At 31.1% G+C, this 24,191-nt stretch overlaps 2 protein-coding genes across 2 annotated transcripts; both read left to right on the top strand.

Moving 5' to 3' along the window:
• Window positions 1-4,287: 4,287 nt before the first annotated feature.
• On the top strand, window positions 4,288-11,972 carry LOC107429110 (uncharacterized). The gene is made up of 2 exons (XM_016039758.4): window positions 4,288-4,866; window positions 10,947-11,972. Exons 1-2 carry the CDS (start codon window positions 4,484-4,486, stop codon window positions 11,821-11,823), a joined length of 1,260 nt encoding a protein of 419 aa, XP_015895244.3. The 5' UTR covers window positions 4,288-4,483; the 3' UTR covers window positions 11,824-11,972.
• Window positions 11,973-15,815: 3,843 nt separating this feature from the next.
• Window positions 15,816-18,275, top strand: LOC107429108 (uncharacterized). The gene is made up of 2 exons (XM_016039756.4): window positions 15,816-16,336; window positions 17,339-18,275. Exons 1-2 carry the CDS (start codon window positions 16,017-16,019, stop codon window positions 18,192-18,194), a joined length of 1,176 nt encoding a protein of 391 aa, XP_015895242.3. The 5' UTR covers window positions 15,816-16,016; the 3' UTR covers window positions 18,195-18,275.
• Window positions 18,276-24,191: the final 5,916 nt, after the last annotated feature.

Genomic DNA, 24,191 nt, shown 5'->3' with positions numbered 1-24,191 from the left:
ACTAGCCATCTCCTATCATGTTTTTCTCCATTTGGTAATCTTTGAATGTAATGAATAGTAGAAAAGTGTCTAGAATTTTCATCATGTGGAAAACATAAATTAGTTTCTCTAATTGGACCTTTTTCAACTAATAAATCTATTAAATTTGTATTTATGTTTTCCCATTGTGCTGGATCATATATATTTTTAACAATAGTTTCATCATATCATTAAAATTTTTATCTTCTTGATCAACTAATTCATCTTCTTCTAAATTATTATTATCTTCTTCGTTAATATTAATATTTGGTGAATTAGATTTATGATTATTAGAAAGTTCTTGACAAATTTCTTTTTGTCCTAATAAAGTATCATTTTCTAGTGAAAATTCAATTGTTTTTTCATTTGAATTTTCAATTGGTTTTTTTGAGTTTTGATTTTTAGTATTAGTAACAAACCTATTAAGTGCTCCTTTTTGAGATTGAATAAATTCTTCTGTTTTTCTTTTTTTCATACGTTTTGCATATCCAGATTCATATTTTATAGCATACATATTTATATTCAAAAAATAGAAAATATAGATCTCTAATATTTTATCAAAATTAAAATGCTTAAAATTAAAAAAACAATAAAACCTGATTTATGCCTTGTACTTTCAATTTAATAATACTTTAAAGTCTGACACTATTATCTGCATGAATATAATAAAAGAACAATCAAATATTAACTTTTATTTACATTAATTGAAATAAGCATGCAGGAGAATAATTGGCCCAAATTAAAAACACCATGTAAGAATTCAAATCCAATCAATTTAGTTGAATAAAAGATATAAAAAAATAAAAACACAAAATACAGAACAAAACCGTGAGCTATATATATATATATAAGAACAATAAGAATGATTAGTAAATAACTACATCATGAATTCATATAAAATAATATATATATTTATATATATATATATATATAATATGAGGAGAATGAATGTAAATTCATTAAAATAAATAAAAACCAACAAACTTACCTTTAATTTTGGGACCTTCTGTATTAGAATTGCAATTATATATATTGAGTATCAAAGATTAAACAAATATGAAAGATGAGTGAATGAGAAGAGATGAGTGAATAAGAAGAGAATAAAAGAAGTTAGCAAGAGAAAAAAACGCATAAACTCTGCAGAAACAGGAATGAATATTTAATATGTGTTTTTATTTTTTTTTTACCGTTACAATTTAATTAATTATAAAAATAAAATATAAAAAATTTTAATTAAACTTTATTAGTATTCTTTTCCAAAGATAAAAATAATTATATAAATAAATGATCAATTAAAAATAATTTAGAATCCTAACAATATCCAACTTCTTATATTTCCAAAATAAATTAATAATAATATTTTATTTAATAAATATATATGTATATATAATATATAAAATATATTTTTGGAGCCCCAATAAAATGGGGCGTAGACATATGCCTTAGTGGCCTATGCCTTGAGCCGGCCCTGCACAGCATAGAGATATGTCACCTTGGAAACATCTCCATGCTTGGGATAAAGAGATCTATGGTGAGTTTGAACATGAAAAAATTATGCAATTTATGGATCTATTTGATGTTATTTGACATGATCGGATACGACCATCAAATCAGAATTTTTTTCTATTGGGTTTGTGCTTTGGAAGAGAATTATCCAGTCAATTTTATGCTAACCCAAAATCGATGAGAAAGTATGATGGGGAAACTCAATTTCCATATAATATTGATTTTCTAGGGATTAAAATTTACTGTTTGAATAATTCAAATAGTTTTTTATCTGGTGACTCACATGGAGTTTAATGATCATTGATCTCAAGTTTGATTCAACCATACGAAATTAACAATGCCAGATATTAAGGCAATTAAAATATTGCAAATATTATTCTATTTGAAATGGAACATTTCAATTTCAAAATGGCAATTCTTTTTTTGTTTGTTTTTTAAAAAAGGGAAAAATGATGTGGTGACAAAATATAAACTTTTGCTATTTGTCACTATTGATAACCATTATCAGTTTATGTGATAAATTTTAATATGAAATATTTAATTTTATTGTTTTGATACTAAAACTTTAAAAGTGAATCTTATAATAATTATTCAAATTGTCATTTGATATATAGATTCCACTAATGATCGTTCTTTGGCAGCAACAAATAACATTTTTTTAAAATATAATATATTTGATTTTAATGTATTTCATTTATATTAAAATATTATTTATTAGTATGTAAGTTTAATTTTAAATATTAGTTCTAATTAGGCAATTAGAAAATATTTTCCTTTTTTTGAATTATTTTTTAATTAATTTAGTATTTTAATTTATTATCATCATCATCATCCTTATTATTTTTTTATGTTTTTATGTTGCCTCTATGTATGACTTTGGAATTATAAAAGATAGTTGTTTATGAATAATATTTTGAGTTTTTCTCAATATTGTTTTTATCAAATTGGTGGTATTTTGTAGAATCAACAAATCTTTGATTTTTAAGTCACGATTATTCGTGAGCTCATATTTTTACTTGCTCACTATATCACTATTACCCTTATTCTATTTAGTTTATTTTGTTTCTTTATTATAATTTTTTAAATGAGATGGCATTATAATAACAATGGTAGAACAAGTATGAAAACAAATGATCCTAATTCAAGATTTTTTCAATGGATTCCTAATTCGAGATTTGTTTGTTCTAACACTAACGATTTGTTTGTAATTTATGCTAATTAATACCCATATATTTTTCCAAAAACAATATGACACTTTCGACAAACCTTTTTTTTTTTTTTTTTTGGTCAAATTGACGACCCCTGTTTAATGAAAAGATTAATTGGAGAGTAGGGTTTTTTTGGATCATTAAAGTCTATGCACTAAGCAGTCATTTTGTCTAAAGTCTGTTTGGTTACTCACAAGAACACAAGTAAAACCTTTAATTTACTCTCTCAACTCTGATTTTCTATTTTTTTCCCCCTAAACAGTATACATTCGCAAAGCCCGTAAGCACAAAAAGTACAGCTAACCAAACGAGTACATCTTTGCTGCATATATAGAAACTACTGATAACATTATATGCTTTAGATCATAGATTGGACTAAGATGGAAAAAGATTGAATGGTCTAATTCCTACTTTTCACTAACAGGTAGTACTATAAGTTGCTCTTACACACACACACACACACACACACAAAAAAAAAAAAAAGAGTGTAGCTCTAACCAACATTGTTGTTCAACATTTGCAGAACCATATTGTTTGTTGGTCCAATACACCTACTACTGCTACAAAGAGAAAAAGGTTGTCTCTAAAGCCGCCCCACAGGGGGCAGTGACTTTGTAAATATAATTTAAGTCAGAAAGTTATTTTTTTTTTAATAGATTTAGTTAAAAACCTTTTTTTTTTCATTTTTTATTTTACACAAATATTAGTGGATTATATATTATCATTCAATATAAAAATTAAAGTAAAATTAGTTTTGTTGGTTTTAATTTTTATATTGCATTTTGTACACTATGATTAGTATGTTTTTTGTGCTATAGCCAGCAATTTATATTAATTAGCAGGTTCTAGATGTATGTTTGGAAGAAATTATTATAAAAAATTAAGAAATAATATAAAGCCAATCCTTATGGCTTACAATCCATAAATGTTTAAAAATTTTGATACCTTCAGAATCTGTTCTATAGCGGACTAGAATGGATTCAACTTACTGTTTTACCAAACGAGTTTTTTGGATACGGAATGCTAAATAAAGCAAAAGGAGGGGTCTTCTTATACTCTCCATTGGCAACGTACCAATTAAATATCAACAGCTAATAAAAGCTTATCACAAAATTGTAGAATTGCGTTAGAACCCTCCTCTCTCCCCCTCTAAAACCGTGTTTGGTAGTTTGAGTTTTGTCTCGGTCAATAACATTAGAAAAATGTGTATGTATAAATGTTTGTTGGATTTTAATATGATATATAAACAGAGTAACTTAACACCTAGAGTTTGAGTTGGCTTAATCAAAACCTTCATAGCCGCTTCCAAGAAGTTTGAAAATGCTAATTATTTAAAGTTCTCGCAGTCCAAGGCAAGGAATACTGATTATGATAATTCTGAACACATTAATTATTGATATGTTTTAAGATACTGTTTGGTTGGAAAGAAAAGAGAGATAAGAAAGAAGTCTTTAAGAAACTTTAAGAAAGAAAGAAAAAGAAAGAAGATAAAGAGAGAAAAAGAAGCTTTAAGTGTGTATTACTTTCGTTAGCTTACAACAGAAGCAGCAACTCTGTAATAGAGCGAAGAACCAGATTACCATTTCACTCAATAAAAAATAAATAGCTCACCTGCTTAAAACCAACGCAAACCAGAATAAAAAATCTGCCAGCTAGAAGATGACATGGCACGTATTCCAACAATTATTATTAAATCTTATGATTCAGCTTCATTTTTGTATTATTCAAAGGGCAAATAAGAACATATGTAGATGAAGAGGGAAAATAAAATACCAAAAAAAAAAAAAAAAAAAAGAAAAAAAAGAAAAGAGAAAATGTATGTTACAAGGCCTCTTTCTTTGTACAGAAGGTCTCCTGAGTCTCTGTTGTTGCCACCAGCGGAGGGTCCGAATTCTGGTTATCTTGTCATCTTCGATGAAGAATCCAAGACTACAACTTGTTGTGGATTGTGCACGGACAACTGGATAAGGAGTCTCCCCTTTCCACAGAATAAGGATCTGATGGTTTCATATTCCACAGGTGCTGGAAGTAGCAGAAGAACTTATTATGACCATGTTGCTTTCATTCCAGTTATTAATCAGCCACTTGCTTCTAATCGTTACTATGTGATTCGTCGAAAAGGAAGGCATAAAGGGTATGTTTGTTTACATAATAGATATGCATATTTTCTTTTCACAATCAAACATTAGTTTGATTTTTTCTTACTATTTCTTAAGCCTCCATGAGTATTAATTAGATAAACAGAAAGTAGAAATGGTTAATTTTAGATTTCCAAAATGATTTATAAACAAAGCTAAGTTCATTAATATTCATTTTACTTTCTTTTCACTTCACAAAGTCAGCGCGTTGAATACGCAGAAAGACTTAATGTTCTAACAAAATAGCTTTTCATCATGATTTACATGAGCTTCAAAATCATAGGCTACTACTGATTTGATAATACTATCTCTTTCTTCTCTATAAGGCCTTTATCAGATCATTTTTATGTATATAATATTAACATATTTGCTTGATTGCATTATGTTATGCTTACTAGTTAGAAAGCAATGAGGTAATTACTATATTAACCTTGTTGGACTTTGTGTGTTAACAAAGCCGAGTAAGCCGTGACCCTCCCAAATACACAAGCCAATTATTAGACCCAAAAAAAAAAAAAAAAAAAGGAGGTTAGAAAATTACTTATCATGTTGCATTTCTTCTTTTTATAGGACTTTAAGATGTATGGAAAAAGGTCAATTATTATTATTATTATTATTTTTTTGTGAATATGGAAAAAACTCAAATCTTATTATTGAACAAAACCAAGTATTTATTATACATCCTAATGCACAACGAATGATACATATAAGTACTCCTAAGCTAAGTATATCTAAAACGAACCCCATGTGGTACAAATAACAATACAATAGATAGTGATGACCTATCCATGTAACAATTTAAACAATATAGATTACAATGGCTAATGATGCCCCCTCAAGATGGTGGTTCTTGTAAGAACACCAATCTTAGACCTAAGTGAGTGAAGTCGTTGCTACCTTGACATGTGTTAAGTAATAACATCAGCTAGTTGATTGTTGGTGGAGATATGAAATACACAAATGGATCCAACAGCAACCTCATTGCTCATAAAATACAAATCAATGTGCATATGTTTCATTCTGGAGTGAAACTTAGGATTGGCACACACATACATTGTCCTAATGTTGTCAAAATACATAGTAGCTTTAATCGTTGATTGAACACCAGGTCCTAATGTTGTCACAATACATAGTAGCCTTAATTGTTGATTGAACACTAAGTTACAAAATAGTTACATGAGCTAGAAAAGCTCAAATGTTGTATGAGCAACTTCTCAGTATTTGGCTTCAATTGATGATCGAGATATTGACTTTTTCTCGTGAGAAGTCCAAGAAACATGGTTGCTGCCCAGAAAAAGAGCATAGGTTATGGTAGAAGTGTAGTCATCCTTGTTACTGACCTAGTCTGCATCTGAGAATTCATGGAGTGCTAAGGGTGCATGACAAAGACAGAATAAGCCAAGGCAATGAATAACTTTTATATGCCAGAAAAGACTTTTCACAATTGTCCATTGCACATTTGTGGTTTTGTGTATGAATTGGAAAAATTTGTTCACATAAAAAACAATGTTCATCCTTGTTAAGGATAAATATTGAAGAGTACTAACTACTTTTTTGTACTCTATGAGAGAAGCAAGAGGGTTACTATAATGATCGGTGTGGGCAGGTATAGGCAGTAGCAGGCTACTTGGTATATAATCTCATATTGCCCCGGTGTAGATCATGAGATGATTTAAATGTAATAATGGTCACTCTCATAACATCGAGACTCTTTTGTAGTAGTTGGCTCTAGGGTTAAAAAAAACTTTAAAATTAAGCATGCTCCAACAAGAATAATCCCAGGATGGGTGACCTTTTAGAAAACTCTGCATAAAAAATCCTTAACAAGTGCGGTGGCTAAATTGGGGACAATATCGGTAGAGAGTAATAGATCCGCCAGTTGAGACAAGTTGTTATAAATGGTATTAAAGCTTGTACCCAGTAGAAAGTGTGCTGGTCGGGACGTTAGGCCCTAAGGATTATGAGGACTAATGTGGGCCGGTGAGGGGTACTGGAAGGCTATCTGGTATCCAATGATGTAGATTAGAGGATAATTCAAATGTAATAATAGTAACTCTTATAATGCCTAGATCTTTTTAGAACGGTTAGCTTCAGGGTTCAAAAGAACTCTGAAATTAAACGTGCTCAAGCGAGAAAAATCCTAGAATGGATGACTTTCTAGGAAGCTCTACACAAAAACCTCATACCAAGTGCCCTATACCAAGTGTAGTGCCTCTAACCTTCCCAAGCAGAGAGTGACAGGTTCACTAGTAGAGGTAAGATATTATAGTTGTCGTTGGTGAAGGAGAGAGAAACCCAGGAGGTAGGGTGTTACAGTTGTCATCAATAAAGGAGAGAGAAACTGAGGCAGAGAGTGATAGGTTTGCCAATGTAGGTAGGGTATCATATTTGTCATCGATGAAGGAGAGAGAAATAAGGGAAGATATGGTCGTTGTGATTTCTTTAGCTTTTAACATTTTTATAAGTTTCAGCAGATCAAAGATGTATTTGTCCTGGGGCAAGAAGAGCCTTGTTTTTATAGGAATAACCTCTATACCAAGGAAATAACTTAAAGCATCCAAATCCTTTAAGGAGAGTTAAGCAAATAGATATGCCACTAACTTTGTCCTTCATGAATCATTGTTGCCTCTCAAGATTATGTCATCTTTGTACACAAAGAGGCATAGAATGTCCATTGTGGATGTAGACAAATAAAGATGTGTCTATATATGAAGTTTTAAATCCATAAGAGAGAAGAAATTCCTTGAGCTTGGTAAACCAAGGATCAAGTCTTGGAGCCTATTAAGGTAATGATTGGTCTTCTTTAATTGATAAACACGGTTTGGTTTAATTGGATTAACAAGCCCTGTTGGTTGAGACATAGAGACTTCTTCTGACAATATGTCACTCAAAAAAAAGTTGTTTACATCTAGTTGTTGAATTCTCTAATTCTAAGATAGCGCAATGCATTGAACAACATAAATCGTAACAAGTTCATTTATAGGACTGAAGGTATCAACGTAATCTATACATGGCCTTTGATCAAAACTTTTGGCTACCAAGCAAGCTTTTTATTTGCTAACAATGCCATTAGGATTGTGTTTAATTTTGAACACTCATTTACAACCCGCTAGATTCTGACCAGGTTATGGTGGACAAAGTCCCAAATGTGACTGTGTAGCAAGGCATTGTGGATGGTGCTAGTAAAGAAATTCGGCACCAATTTGAGCTTGAAAATTTGGTTGAGAGAACTCTCTCTCATTGCATGAGTATGTGCTTAAGAGGGTGATTTTGGTGATTCAATAGCAAACATCTAGTTTGTGGTTGGATGCCCTTGATCAAGTGCAGCTTGTTCACTTAGTGGACCCCATGACAAGAATTGTGATGGACCAGCAACAAATTTTGGAGAAGAGAGTAAGAATGGTCTTGCACATGATATGTGAGAAAAAGGTAGATTTATTACAAGATAAGGACTAGAGAATTAGGTTAGGTGAGGTGATGTGTACATCACATGAAGTTGTGAGCGGTACAAATTTGGTAGGTTTCTTAAATGGAAGGAATTTATGCATGGACTTTATGTGTGTGGTGTGGGAATGTGTGAATCAGATGTAAGTTGGGAATATTAGAAGTAAAAGATAAACTTATGAGCGAAAAAATAGACTCTATGTAGACGACATGTCCAGATAGGTATGGCTATCTGATGGTGGGTCATACACTTGAACCTACTTTGAGATTGGAAAGGGCTAATATAGACACTAGGTGTTAATTGAGAATCAGATTTGCTGTCTGAATGTGGTTTTAGTCATTGATAACATAAACATCCAAATAGTTTAATTTGTTCTAGTTAGGGGGTTTTTGAAATAGCTTTTTGAAAAGGTGATATGTCATTTAGAGTGCGTGTTGTAAGGTTGTTAATTAAATAAGTTGTCAACATTATTGTGGTATGCTTGCTTGAGACATCATAGCCACACTAGTTTCATGGATATGTTTATGATGTCGCTCAGCATAACTATTTTACTAAGGAGTGTTTTGAGTGATTAAAAAATGACTTATCCTATTGTCTTGGAAAAATTATTACAGCTTGAAAAATTGTGCTCCAATATCATAATAGAACAAAATAGAGGTGGTTGAAAAGATTTTCCCACAATTTTTATGAATTTAATAAATATTGAAACAATATATGATTTATTAAAAATAGGAAATAACCAAGTGTACTATGTATAATGATCTTCAAATATTGCATAAAATTTAAAACCATCATAGGAAGTAATAGAATCAGGACTCCAAATATCCGAGTAAACTAATAGCAAAGGTTGAGTGCTAGACATGGATGACACACCAAAAGGAAGTCTATATGATTTATTATGAGATCGAAATGAAGTAAGCAAACACTATGTGATAGAGAACTTTATCAGATGGGTGGCTAGGCCTTTGATACTAATCCTAAAGGCTTTTTTTGTACTATTATAGATAGTTGGAGTGGTTTTGGACTATCCAGCCACTAGCCATTCATAAATTCCATTGTTAAATGGTCCTTTGAGGAGTACTGTCCTTGTCCGAAGATTCTTCATAAGGTAACAAGATGGTAAGAAATATAGAGGTTTTATTTGTTTGACAAAATTATAATATAAAAAGTAAGTCTTTGGTCATTTTTGGAACACAAAGCACATTGGATAAATGAAAAGTATTAAATGGAAATGATAGACATGTTGAGCCAATACGAGTAATTTGAAGTATGTTACTGTTACCAACTGCAATCTCATTAGTACCATCATATTCATAGTGGAGTAAGAGATTTTGGATGTCTTGTGCCACATGACAAGATGCTCTTGAGTCAAAGACTTGGTTGAGGGACTAATGGTGGCTAAGGACCGGGTCCTAGGATAGAACTAGAATGAAAGGCATGTGGAGAGGGAGTCCATGGTTGTTGATATGTAGGAATTTATGTCTGTTGTTGTTTAAATGAATGATAATACTTGGTTGAGTGCCATTGTTGTACACATAGTTGAGAGTGACCTCCATATCCACTGGAAGTATTGGCTTGAGTTGTACGACATGATGTAGAGGAATCGATGCTAAAAATCTTGGACCATTGGATCAAGACTTGGTATTTTTTAAAGGAACTTGTTAACTCCATGAGCCATGATTGAATAGTCATCAATTTTGATTTCATTCCGTTTATTATAGTTGGTATACTCCATAAGTATTTCATACAGTTCTTCAAAACTGATTGTGAAGTACACTGACTGAAAAGAGACAAAAAACAAAAAATAAAAAACAAAAAACAAAAAACAAAAACAAAAAAACAAAAAACAAAAAACAAAAAACAAAAAACAAAAAAACAAAAAAACAAAAAAACAAAAAAACAAAAAAACAAAAAAACAAAAAAAACAAAAAAAACAATAAACAAAAAACAAAAAAACAAAAAACAAAAAACAAAAAGAAACCAAGAAAAGAAAGAAGGAAAAAGAAGAAGAAGAAGAAGAAGAAGAAAAGAAAATAGACTCCTTATAGTTTTTGTTTCTCTGATACCATATAGGACTGTGAGACGCATGAAAAAGCTCCATCTTATTATTAAATAAAACCAAGTATTTATACAACATAAGTGTACATCGAATGATACAGATAAGTATCCCTAAGCTATGTATATCTAAAACTAACCATATGCGATACAAATAACAATATAAGGGATAGTGACAAGCGTAACAGTTTAACAATTTAAACAATATAGATACAATGGATTATCAATTTCAATGGCAAACAAAGTGCTACTATAATCATGACAATACTTCTGGCCTAGGCAATAATGTTACAAGTACCAATTTGTTTACCAACTTATTTTACCACATCATTTGTTATACAACATGGTGTCCATAGCATATTGGGATTTGAAACCCAAGGAAATAGTGGCATCACCACTAGGTTATCTTAGACGATTCCTACAACATTATTATAACATTAATTTCTAGGAAGACAGTTTCAAGTATTTACATTAGTTGGCATGTAAATAAGAATATAATACAAAAGATTTCAAATTCTAAAGTCCATTTTATTTTCAAAATTTGCTTCCCTTTGGTTTCTTAATTTAATTTTGCAGGAAAGCATGCACAAATTCAAAAAAAGATGATATGAGAACTTGCTGTTGGTACCCTTATATCCAAGATATCAGACCAAGACCATTGGATCCAACAGACATTGACCAGCAAATGGAGATAATTCAAAAGAAGCAACGAGGATATACAGCTAACTCCATTGCTCCAGACGGGTTTCCTCCTCTTTTCTTGAGAAGAAAATATTGGACGGTTTACAAGCGCGCATCACGAAATTACCAGTTAGATGACGCTCCAGGCCTCAACTCTTCTCTTCGAGCCAATCTTCCTGACTTCAACTTCTCGCTGTCGCGAGAAAGCTCTGAAGCCGTGGTAGTGGGGAAATGGTATTGTCCTTTCATGTTTGTGCATGAAAAAATGAAGTTAAAGGACCAGATGAAGATGTCCATGTTCTATGAAATGACGCTTGAGCAGAGATGGAATAAGATCTATGGATGTGATAATACTGAGAATGACCAAAACAATGTGGTTTTTGTGGATGTTTTTATTGAGAAAGAGGAGGTTTGTGTTGGTGGAAAGAAAGCTGTTTGGGAGAATAAAAACGGTATGGGAAATGGGGTGATATGGTTTAAGAGTATTTGTGCTCGTAACGTGGTGGAAAAAGAATTAAAAGTGGGCTTGCGCACGTTGATTGTTGAGAGAATGAAATGGGAGCAAGAAAGAGTGGGGTTTGTTAATGGTGGGATTCATGAAAAACATATTATGAGGGTGGAGAGAAAAGAAGAGTTTGGAAGAAAAGGTGGGTGGAGTAAGTTTGGCTGCTATTTGCTGGTGGAGAGGTTTGTGTTGAAAAGAATTGATGGAACCGTTGCGTTGACTTATGATTTCAAGCACACCCACCATATTAGATCCAAGTGGGAATGACCGACTACTGGTATTTTTCTGTTACATATTATATTTTCATTCCCAACCTATCACCTCATTAAAAAAAACTATTTGATGTAGCAGCAAAATATAATATATATTTTATGTATATCATTTATAGTAAAATATTATTTATTAGTATTTACGTATATCATTTTATTTTATTTACTACTATCGATCTCGTGTAATGTACGATATGTGTAACTACAATAAATGATTTCAAAAATAATCTATGATAAATAATTATATTCAATTCAAATCAAATTAACAAATTAATCAATTATATTATTTTTATCAGTAAAGACTAAATCCTAAATTTGTTATTAAATTTATAATTTTCATTGATATTATTCGGTAGTTTTACAAAAATCAAACAATTTGGACATCTCTTTTAATTGGTGCAAGTGTGCTTCACTAAATTCAATTAGATAAATGAAGAAATATGAGAATAAAATAATAACAATTATGCAAAATAAATTTGACAAAAATCATATGATTGTACTAATTTATAGAGAACAAACAAATTAAAGATTCTTAAATGCCTTATAACAATAATGACTTTAAATATAAATTTAGTCAACTAACTAAAACAATGAAAAAATAACAATAACTTTTTCAAAAAATAAAATAATATTATAATATAAATTTAATTAATGAAAAAAATTATTCAATAGTCGTATGTTTGATTGATTGAGAGTTAAAAGATCATTTATTGTATTATCTATTTATAGAAGATAACCTTCAAAATTTGATAAGGACACAAATATTTTTTTGATTGATAAATGCAAATTTTCTCTAATTCCTAAAATCCAGCCATTAGTCCAAATTAAAATTTTTTCCTTCATTATTTGAATCAATTTGAAAAATGATCATGTATGGCCACCATCTTTATCAATCTGAATATTATGAATATAACTTTATTTATGCCCTCACTCGTTCAAGAAAAAAAAATTTTATTTCCAAAATAAATAATTAGCCTTATTCAAGCTTTATTTTGCTCTAAAAAGTAATTCTTATTTCAAAAGAGTATTATTTGCCTTATTCAAATTCATTTATTACTTCTTAAAAAATAAAAATAAAAATTTTATTCAGGCTTCTTTAATTATTCAATTAATTTTCAAAATTATTATTACTATTTAAAAATCATGATTTGGGTGTTTAGGAGGAAAAAACATAATTTGAGTGTTTTAAACCAACATGCCCCAAATAATTAGCTATCTTTATATTCATTTTTTCTATATTTAAAAATCCAAATGAAATTAAATACAACCTAATTAACAATTATAATATTAACTGTATATAAATGATATTTAATTAATATTTATGAAGTAATTGAAAATTTTTTTCCCATATATTATATCACGCTTAATACTTATCAAACACAATTTTGCTATTTTTTGGGGAATATTTTCAAATATTTTGCTAAACATGTTTTTAAATTCAAAAATATAAAATTTATTTTACCATATTTATTTGATATAAATATTATTACCAAAAAAAAAAAAGATAAAATATAATATTATAAAACATTTGATTATTGGAAACATTCATGGCAATGTAAATTGGAAAACATTGGATTCTTAGAAACATTCAGAGTAAAATAAATTAGAAACATAAAAAAAATTAGTAAATAAATTAAAACCATTATTTTTATTTCAATCCAAATAAAAATTAAAGCATTGTTTTTTTCAAAAGCAATAGACTCTAAAACACAAAAAAAAAAAAAAAAAAAAATAGAAGAAGAAACATTATAAGGGAAAAAAAAAAAACTAAATTGTCTAGGATAAACATGTAATCTACATACGCTGCTTCTTGTTAAATATAGTTGTTACAAATTTCGAAAATTCTAGTAACACCTGATTGTTAAAATATAGTCTCATTTTTTCTTACATACTCTCGATCTAAAGAATTTCTTATGTTTTTTCCTTTTCATATTCTTATCCTCCGTTATTTTGAAAAAATTCGATACATAAAAGTGAATCAACAATCATTTAGAAATCTTTCTCACACATTTTTTTATTTTTTTGGATCAGTTTCTGCAACATATATTAATTCAGCATTGTCAACTTCATTATGAGATTCATCATATTCAACCAAAAATCCATGGCATGGTTCACGTCCATACTCATGATTTCGATGATAATGATTGTGATCCGTCAAATAGAAAAGAAAAATAAATTAAAATTAAATAATAAAAAGTAGAAAAACCTTAATAACCAAATTTAAAATATGAAAGAATAAAAAAAATACCAAAATAAGATAATATAGAACACCAATAGCTAAAATATTGTACACCGAAATTTTAAACAGTTGAAATGTAGTACTTACTAATTTATATACAAATGTATTGGTTTTTTGGATAAAAAAAAATAAAATCAAATAATATATTTTAACTAGTAATCCTACTTTGCCATGTTTAACAATTATATTCTAAAAAAGATATCTTAAATTTTTTCCAACAATAAAATAAAATTACATTATTTATGTAACTTTTTTTTGTGGCAAAATTATGTATACCATTATTATTTTCTATATAATACTTACCTAAGTAATTACAAATATTTTTGTCGTGATTGTTATATAAAACATCATATATATATATATATAGTATTTAGGTAAATATTGGTAATAATTAGGAAATTAGGAAATATTATCTTATTTATTTTAATTTATTAATAATTAGTCTAGAAAATTAGGATAGTTTTTTCCTTTTTTTAATTATTTATTTATTTTTGAATTATTTTAGCGTTTTAAGTTATAATCGCCTATATACAGATGGCTTTAGGTTTGTTTGTTATAATATTATAAGTTTTTCTCAATTTTTATCCATTTATTGGTATTTTGCGCACAATTCTTACTTTTCACAGAAAGGCTAGCTCTTAAAAACGTTGTTGCATAAGATTTGCAGAACCATATTGTTTGTTATTCGTACCATCTACTAGAGGCAACAAGGAGAAAATATGGTAAAGTCTATAAAGTGTCTCTAAAGCCGCCCATCAAGGGCAATTGGGATGGCAATAGCCATTGTCATTAACAGCCTTCACGCCGTTTGATCTTATAAAAAACCTAAAAAAAAAAAAAAAAAAAAAAAATTTAAAATTCTGGGATATTTTGTAAATAAAATTTAAGTCAGAATGTTAAATTTTGTATATAGATTTAGTTAAATACTTTTTTTTTATTATTATTTAACACAAGTATGACAAATATCAGTGGGTTATTATCCTATGCATTATCATTAAATATATAAATTAAAACAAAATTAATTTTGTTGACTTTCATTTTTAAAGTTGTTATTGCATTTTGTACTTAATGATTATTATCTTGTTTGTGCTAGTTAGCAATTTATATTAATTAGCAGTTTCTGGATGTATTTTTTGGTTTTCAGTTTTAAAGTTGTTATTGCATTTTGTACTCAATGATTATTATCTTATTCGTGCTAGTTAGCAATTTATATTAATTAGCAGTTTCTAGATGTATTTTTGGCAGCAATTATTTTGGAAAATTTTGAAATTAATATAAAGTCAATCCTTATTAATTCCTTACAATCTATAAAATACCTTCAGAAACTATCAGTTGTAATGGACTAGATTGGATTCAAATGACAGTTTTACCAAACGAGTTATTTGTTTGGATCCTGAATATTAAGTCAAAAAGAGGAGCTCCACATCTCCAGATCTCCTCTTTCTTATATTCACCATTGCAACCTGCAAATTAAATATCAACAGCTGATTAAAGCTTTGCACAAAATTGTAGATCGAATTGGGTTAGAATCATCCTCTCTCCCCCTATAATAAAAAGTGTTTGGTAGTTTTTTTTTTTTTTTTTTGGTAAATAAAAGTGTTTGGTAGTTTGAGTTTTGTCTCGGTCAATCTCATCATAAAAATATGTATATATATAGATATCTATTTTTGTTGGATTTTAATATGACATATAAATGGATTAACTTAACACCGACAGTTTGAGCTGGCTCAATCATAACATTTCTAGCAGGTTCTATGAAGTTTGAAAATGCTAATTCTAAATTTATCATAGTCCAACGCAATTTGTAATATCGATTATGATAATCTGAACACATTGTTTATTCTTAAATGTTATGATCCAGCTTCATTTTTTTAATTATTCGAAGGGCAAATAAGTACATATATAGAGAAAGAGGGAAAATAAAATACACACACACGAAAGACGGAGAGAAAATGTATGTTACAAGGCCTCTTTCTTTGTACAGAAAGTCTCCTGAGTCTCTGTTGTTGCCACCACCGGAGGGTCCAAATTCAGGTTATCTTGTCATCTGCGACGAAGAATCTGAGACTACGACTTGTTGCGGATTGTGCATCGACAACTGCATTAGGGGTCTTCCATTTCCACAGAACAAGGATCTGACGGTTTCATATTCAATAGGCGCTGGAAAAAGCAGAAGAACTTATTATGACCATGTTGCTTTCATTCCAGTTCTCAATCAGCCACTGGCTTCTAATCGATACTATGTGATCCGACAAAAAGGGAGGCATAAAGGGTACGTTTATATAATATCTATATATATATATATATATGTGCATATTTTTCTCTTCAGAATCAGACTTTGGTTTGATTTATATTTCTTCGGCCTCTGACTAATTAGATAACTAGGACAAAGAAATGGTTTAACGTTAGCTTTCCATGATTTCATAAACTAATTTCATTAACTCGTTTAAATTTCTTTCCACTTTCCAAAGTCAACGAGTTGAACTTGCAAAAAGATTTAATGTTTTTCTGTTCTAACAAAATAGCTTTTCATCATGATTTGCATGATCTTCAGAATCATTGGCTACTATATATTGATTTGATTATCAACATACATAATACATGAATATGGCTTGCTTGATTGCATTGTGATATGCTTGCTAATCAAAGAGGTACGTAGTTACAATGTTAACCCTGTTGGACTTTGTGTATCAATAAAGCAGAGTAACAGGTCTTTGCCCTCCCAGATATGTAGGCTATTTTGAGGAATTTTTATTTTGGAGATTGGAAAATTAATTAGCTTATTATCATTTTCTTCCTGTAATGGCAAAAGAATTGCTACGTACAGATACTAATCAGCTGGATATATACTTTCTTGCCATATTATTATGTCTAATTTTAACAATAATTCAAGCCTAGGCCCAATTTAGACAAATGAACACTGCGGCCATAAAAGATTGATTCATGGTAATATATAATAATAGCAAAACTGCTATAAATACCAAATTTGCTTACCAACTTGTTTTGTAATAACATTTGGCATCCAATATGGTTTCAATAGCATATTGAGGTTCAAAACTACAATCATTGCTGAGGAAATAATGGCTTTGTTTTTGGGCTATCCTAGACTATGTGTACAGCATTATTGTAACACTAATTTGTAATAAGACAGTTTCAAGTATTTATACTAATAGGCACAAAAATAAGAAGATTGCACATAGATTTCATATTCCAAAATGCAGTTTATTTTTTAAATTAATCTGCCTCCCGTTAAGTTGTTAATTTATTTTTGTAGCAAAGCATGCACAAATTCAAAAGAAGATGATATGGGAACTTGCTGTTGGCTCCCTTATATCCAAGATCTCAAACCAAGGCCTTTGGATCCAACAGATATTAATCAGCAAGTGGAGATAATTCAAAAGAATCGTCGTGGCTATACAGCTATTGCTCAAGATGGGTTTCCTCCTCTCTTCTTGAGAAGAAAATACTGGACGGTTTACAAGCGCACACCGCGAAATTACCAATTAGATGAAGCACTAGGCCTGAACTCTTCTCTGCGAGCGAGTTTTCCAGATTTCAACTTCTCGTTGTCCAACGAAAGCTCTGAAGCCATGGTTGTTGGAAAATGGTATTGCCCTTTCATGTTTGTGCATGAAGAAATGAAGTTTAAGGACCAGATTAAGATGTCCATGTTCTACGAAATGACACTTGAGCAGAGATGGAGCAAGATCTATGCATGCGAAAATATTAAGAATGACCGGAAAGATGTGGTTTCCGTAGATGTGTTTGTTGAAAGAGAGGAGGTCTGCGTTGGTGGAAGGAAAGCTGTTTGGGAGAGGAGAAATGGTATTGAAAATGGGGTGATGTGGTTTAAGAGTTGTAATGATATGGGAGCAGAACAGAGAGTGGGATTGAGTGTGTTGATTGTTGAGAGAATGAAATGGGAGCAAGAAAGAGTGGGATTGGTTGCTGGAGGTAAGGAAAAACGAGTAAGGGTGGAGAGGAGAGAAGAGTTTGGAGGTAAAGGTGGATGGAGTAAATTTGGTTGCTATTTGTTGATGGAGAGGTTTGTGCTGAAGAGAATTGATGGAAGTGTTGTGTTGACTTATGATTTTAAGCACACCCATGAGATTAGGGGCAAGTGGGAATGAGAAATTTTTTTATTTTTTATTTTTAAAATGGAATGGGAAATTTTATGCTTTTTCAATTGGGATTTGGATCATAAATGCTATACAAACTTTTACCAGATATATTAATTTTCTTAGTTATACTCATTTGTTATTTATCTTACTATGCCAGCTAAAAATTGTAGAATTAGTCATTATTATATTATATATTACGTAGCACAATATTTGGGAAGGACAATTGAAAATAGTCCTTCATTGAACTAAATAATTATAAACTTGCATGCATAAATAATAAAATTCCCCTGTTCTGACCCCAAAAAGAAAGTACTAAATACATCCCGAGATTGACCTTAATTTTAAATTATACATAAAAGTTTGAAAAAGTTAATTTTAGAAACACATCTTGTCGTAAGCTAGTTTTCATTATATTTAATGAGATAAAGAGTAAATGGGTAAATGCATTCATAAACACGCAGAGATTTGACATATGGTTAGAAACTTCAATAAACATGCGAAGCTTCTTCAACAAGCTTTGCAATGCCTCACACGAACTTTTCTCTTGGCTAACCTCTTTAGTGCAAAAATTCTCTCCACTTTCCCCAAAGATCCCCTAACCTAACCCTTTTAAGGGAAAATAAATAAATAAATAAAACACCCAAACAGAATATCAATTAGTCATGCCTTTCTGTGGGGTGAGGGGAGGAAGCTGTTGTTTTACGTTTGGAAAAATGGAAGGGAAGGGTTTGATTCTGTTTTTGTTCGTGTCGGGAGAAATTGAAGGTGGATTTCAAAAAAGGGCAAGTGAATGATTATCTTGTCCTTGCTGAAGTTCATCATATGATTTTTTTTTTTTTTTTTAAAGAAAAAGCATGAAATTCGAAATTTTTAAGATTGTTTTTTTTTTTAAATTAAGAACAAAAAATGGAGAGGAAAATTTATTTGAATGGTTTTCGCATTGAAATTTGTGAGTTGCTTTCGGTCGTTCCACTTAGAAATTGATACTTGTGTGGTTAGGTTAGGGATTTTTGTTGTGTGTATATATATATATATATCTATATATATTAATTTTTCTCTTATTTTTTATTCTATCTCTCTTTTTAGGGGGTTATGGTTTGTGGGGTTAATATCTATTGAAATATAAAAAAAAAAAAAAAATCATTTAGTTTTAGTTGGATTGTGTTGGAAATGATTAAGAACAAGTGTTTTGTTGAATATTCCTTGATCCATACCCGAGTGAAGTGGGAGTAGACACCAGGTAGCTTGTTAGTACTCCGCACCTACCTATGTTGGTCACTAGTATGCTTTCGGCAAAGTACAAACTCTGATTACCATTTATGATATTCCACCTCTACTGGCTACCTGTCACTCTCTGTCGATATTAGGAGTAGACACCAGGTAGCTGTTAGTACTCCGCACCTACCTATGTTGGTCACTAGTATGCTTTCGGCTCAGTATGAAATTTTTTATTTAAAGTTTCCCAGGAGGTCACCCATCATAAGATTGCTCTCATATGAGCTCACTTAAGCACGTTTAAGTTAGGAGTTCTTTCAAGCACTGAAGCCAACTACTTTGAAAACGCTTTGGTGTTATGATAGTGACTATCATTACATTTAAATTTTCCCCTGATCCACTACTGGACAATGTGGGATTCGATACAAAATAGCCTACCGATATCTCACATCCACCCACAGTGGTCATCACAATTTTATAGGGGTTGTCTATCAAGACTTGTCCAAGATCCCTCACCGGAACCCTAGACAAGTCCTGATCCCAGAGAAACCCTACCAGACCTTCCAATGGAAAATCCGGCAGAACCTCCCCTACGGGTTGGACTTACCATAAATTCCCTGCACTGAAAACACGCTTCTATATATATACTGCATTATTCCTCCACTTTACTACAATTTAATTCGACAATAATCAGCACTTCCATAAATTAAACAGAGAACTAATGCAGTATTTAATAAAATATATCCAATATAGTATACAGAATATCATTGGGTACAATTAAGTATGAAAGTTATACAACAAGGGATAGAAAGAAATATTACAATAGAAATAAATGAAAAGAAAGAGAACTCGAAATATGACAGCAACGAAGATCAAGCTCACTTCGGACGAACGTCTATCAATTTTTGTACCTAGGGAAATGGATTTAAAAAAATATGAGATGCTAATCATTTTAGTGAGTGACTCTATCTACTATATAATTATAATAGTAACGATAATCATAGTTCACTTGATTAATTAAGAATAAATAAGTAAATAAATAAAAATTTATTCGGAAATAATATTTTCTCTCAAAACCCTCACCATTAACTCTATTGGAAAAGTTCCCCTTTTAAAACATTTTCGCAAAATCCACTATTTTATGCCCCAAAAATCAAAGAATAATTAATTTAATAAAAATTTAAATAATCCAAATACGAATAAAATATAATAAAATAAATTTAGAATACTTGCATTAAATAAATATAATATAAAAGTGAAATTCAATACATAATTCGTAACATTTGATTTAATAAACTAAAATAAATAGTATCAAAAATATAATTTAAATAATTACAAATAATCATGTAAAATAAATAGTAAAAATATATTATAAAATTCATTTTGAAATATTTAATCAATCTATATAATAAAAATATGGCATAATACATTTTAAACCATTAATTTAAAATAAGTGACGTAAAATATGAATATATACATTTTATAAAATACTAATTGGAAATAGGTGATAAAACAAATTAAATACATTTAATTTAAATACGGCTTTAAAACTTTAGGATTTGAAATTTATATCAGAAAAATAATACTTCACGCACCATAATATATACCAGTGATGTCCTATGATACCCAGTGTTCCGAGTACCATCCGGCGGGAGGTTAAAGAGAGAAATTTGTATACGGCCGTTTCAGCGTCCCGATAGTGCCATTGCTTAAACAGTCATCCCGGCCATGGAAGGGGGCGGTTTAGGGCCAATATCGAACTTGCCTACCCTTGGTCCAATGGCAACTCACGGGAGACATTACAACTTGTACGCTCATCCACATACGCAGTACAAAACACCAATAATGTATGAGTGCGTCTAAAACAAATAACTATATTATTTTAAAAAATAACAACTTTTTCAAAACTCATCGTGGGAATCATATCATTTTTCAAATTCACAATCCCATATTTTTTTCTTTAATATCTCCAGCATAAAACCATCAATAATAATATACAAATAACTTTTTCCAAATCATAAAATCAATCCAATAATATTTTAAGGGCATAATTATATAATTTGAAAGCACCAAACTTAAACCAATATTTTTTTTGAAATATTTAAAATCGAATCATGCCCAAAAATAATATTAAAATCCAAGCACAATTAATTAAATGAAACACCTTGCTAATGCGTATTAAATGCAATTAAATCACAATAATAATAATCAAGAATTTTTTAATAAATAAAACTTTCATTTAGCATCAATAAGCATATATATATATATATAGAAATTACTGAAATTAATAATACAATTTACCACAGTTTTAAATAAATTCCACCACATGAGCATATTTTCTAAATATTCAATTAACACAAAATAAATATAATTAATCACCCCAAAATAATTTTAAAGGTGGGCTACTCACCTCAAGCACGTGTATCAATCGAGATTCTCTGCAGGATCAACTCCACTACCCACACGTGCACCTAAAATATCCACAATACACAAAACTAATTATTTTAATATTTTAATCGGGTAACTTCCAAATGGATACTCGGGGAGCGAACACAAACGATAACCAAAATTTAAGAGTAATATACCTAATCGAAGCTTGTGAAATGAGGATTACGAATCTAGTCTTACTTTCCGGAAATCGGACCCCGAGGTGACCGGAATTTTGTCGAAAATCTTTTGGCTTTTAGACATTCAATTCTCATCATCTGTTAAGAATTGGAGAAATTGGACACCGGATTTGGGTTCAGGGGGTCGAAATTAGTGGGAAAGGATGGACGGTGCAACTGGAAACTCGCCGGAAAGTCGATTTCCCGACGAGCCACCATGGTCACTGGAACCCATTGCTGTCGGCGGCGGGTCTGGTGGCCACTGGTTGTGATATTTGGAGGAGATGTAGATCGGAGGATGGGTGAATGGATGGGACCAGCGGTGAGGCAAACGGAGGCCGGATCGGGGAGAAATTTGGGTTTGAAGCAATCGGCACCGCCGCCAGAAAAAGTCTCGATCCGGGAGCGTCAGTGGTAAGTTGGCCGTGATTTTTGGCTGGCTAGCCGGTTTTGATGGGTGGGTCAAGGTAGTGTGGCTCATGTACGGAAAGGGTGGCCAAAAATGGGTGAATGGTGGTTGGCCGGTCTTTCCCCTTTTTCTCTCACTTTCTCTATCCTCTTTCTCTCTCCTCCTTCTCCTTCTCTCACCTCCCTCCCCTTCTCAACCAATCAAAACACCCGTGGGTGCCACTGTGCACTCACGGGTGGGTCCACTTTTTGTTACACGTGGCATCACTGTTCACACACATACAAATCTATGAATAGTAAATGCTGTCTCGGAAAAACTTTACAAGTCCATAACTTTCAAACCACATGTCCAAATTGGGCGTGCCACTAATCTATGAACTCGTATTGATGAGTACTTCACAACCATGCATGAATCAAAGCTCAACTTTGCACGAACAAGAAGTCAACTCTAGCACCCCTTGGACAGTTTGGACCTCAGCTTTTTTTGCTCATAACTTTCAAATGGTAGTTTCGATTTTGACGTGCTACTAGTCTATGAACTCGGGATGACATGTACTTTGCAATGGTGCCTCGGCCAATGGAAAATTCCACCTAAAACAAAAAGTCAAAATGTTGACCTTCTCAGTCAACGGTCAACCTCGGTCAACGTGCCAAAAATTTCGACGTACTTTGGGATGGGGTGTTACATTGTCTTAAATAATTTGATCTTAACAACTTCAATATAGATTGCAACTTAAAAGTCTTTGAGGTTATCAACGATGGCCTTTGGCAACTTAATAAAATAGACTTTTTTGTTCCTCCTGATTTAAAGAAAATATTATGAGCATTCCTATCTATGCTAACTCAGCCTCTTAGGATTCTATTACTTGGCATCCTTCCTCTAATGGTGGGTTTAGACTTAAATATGTTTATTGTCTTATTGAAGGTATTAAGGATGTTGATAAAAATGGAAATGGAGTTGTATCTATAAGCTACAAGTTATTCCTAGAGTTCTTTTGATCTTTTGTTGGTTTTGGCTCATGGTAAACTTCTTATCAATGAGAGTAGATTTGAAAAGAGATTATTTACTTTCGCTATATTTTCTCTTCGTAATGCTAAGGATGAGACTCTGATTCATGCTATTTGAGATTGTCGTGCTGCTAAAGAAGTTTGGCTCACTATTGGTGTCTTGGATAGGGATCCTAGTTCTTTTCCTCATGACTGGTCCGATTGGCTTGAAATAAACTTAAAGAATAAGTCCAACCTTTCTGTTGCTTCTTACCAAATTAAATAAAGTAATATTTTTGCTATGGGTTTCTGGCAAATTTGGAAATGGAGATGTAAAAGAGTGTAACAACCCGATCTAAGAAAGTGCCCTGAATTTGAATTTTTGTCCAAGTTTGATCGAGGTTGACCAAGTGGGTCCTATGGTTGACTTTCTATTGTGGGTGGAATTATATGTTGATCAAAGTATCATGATGAAGTACTCTTTGACATGAGTTTGTAGACTGGTAGTATGCCAAAATCGGAGTTAAGAATAGAAAGTTATGGTCGAAACAATATGCGATCTAGAATGATCAACGAGTCCTGATTTGACTTTTGTTTTACATAGATTTTGGCATTGACACATGTGTTATATGAAAGTTCTTGTCGTTACGAGTCCGTAAATTTGCAGTATGCTTAATTTGGACCTGCAATTGAAAAGTTACGAGTTTATAAAGTTGTATCTGTGTTTTCGAAGACTGATTTTTATTGAGTAGTAAAATAATTGAGTCCTTAATTTGCACCGCATGCCACC

The sequence above is a fragment of the Ziziphus jujuba genome, chromosome 12 (genome assembly GCF_031755915.1).
Source record: "Ziziphus jujuba cultivar Dongzao chromosome 12, ASM3175591v1".
NCBI classification, from domain to species: domain Eukaryota; kingdom Viridiplantae; phylum Streptophyta; class Magnoliopsida; order Rosales; family Rhamnaceae; genus Ziziphus; species Ziziphus jujuba.
The sequence above is the reverse complement of the archived record's forward strand: the minus strand, read 5'-3'. Positions and strand labels throughout refer to the sequence as shown.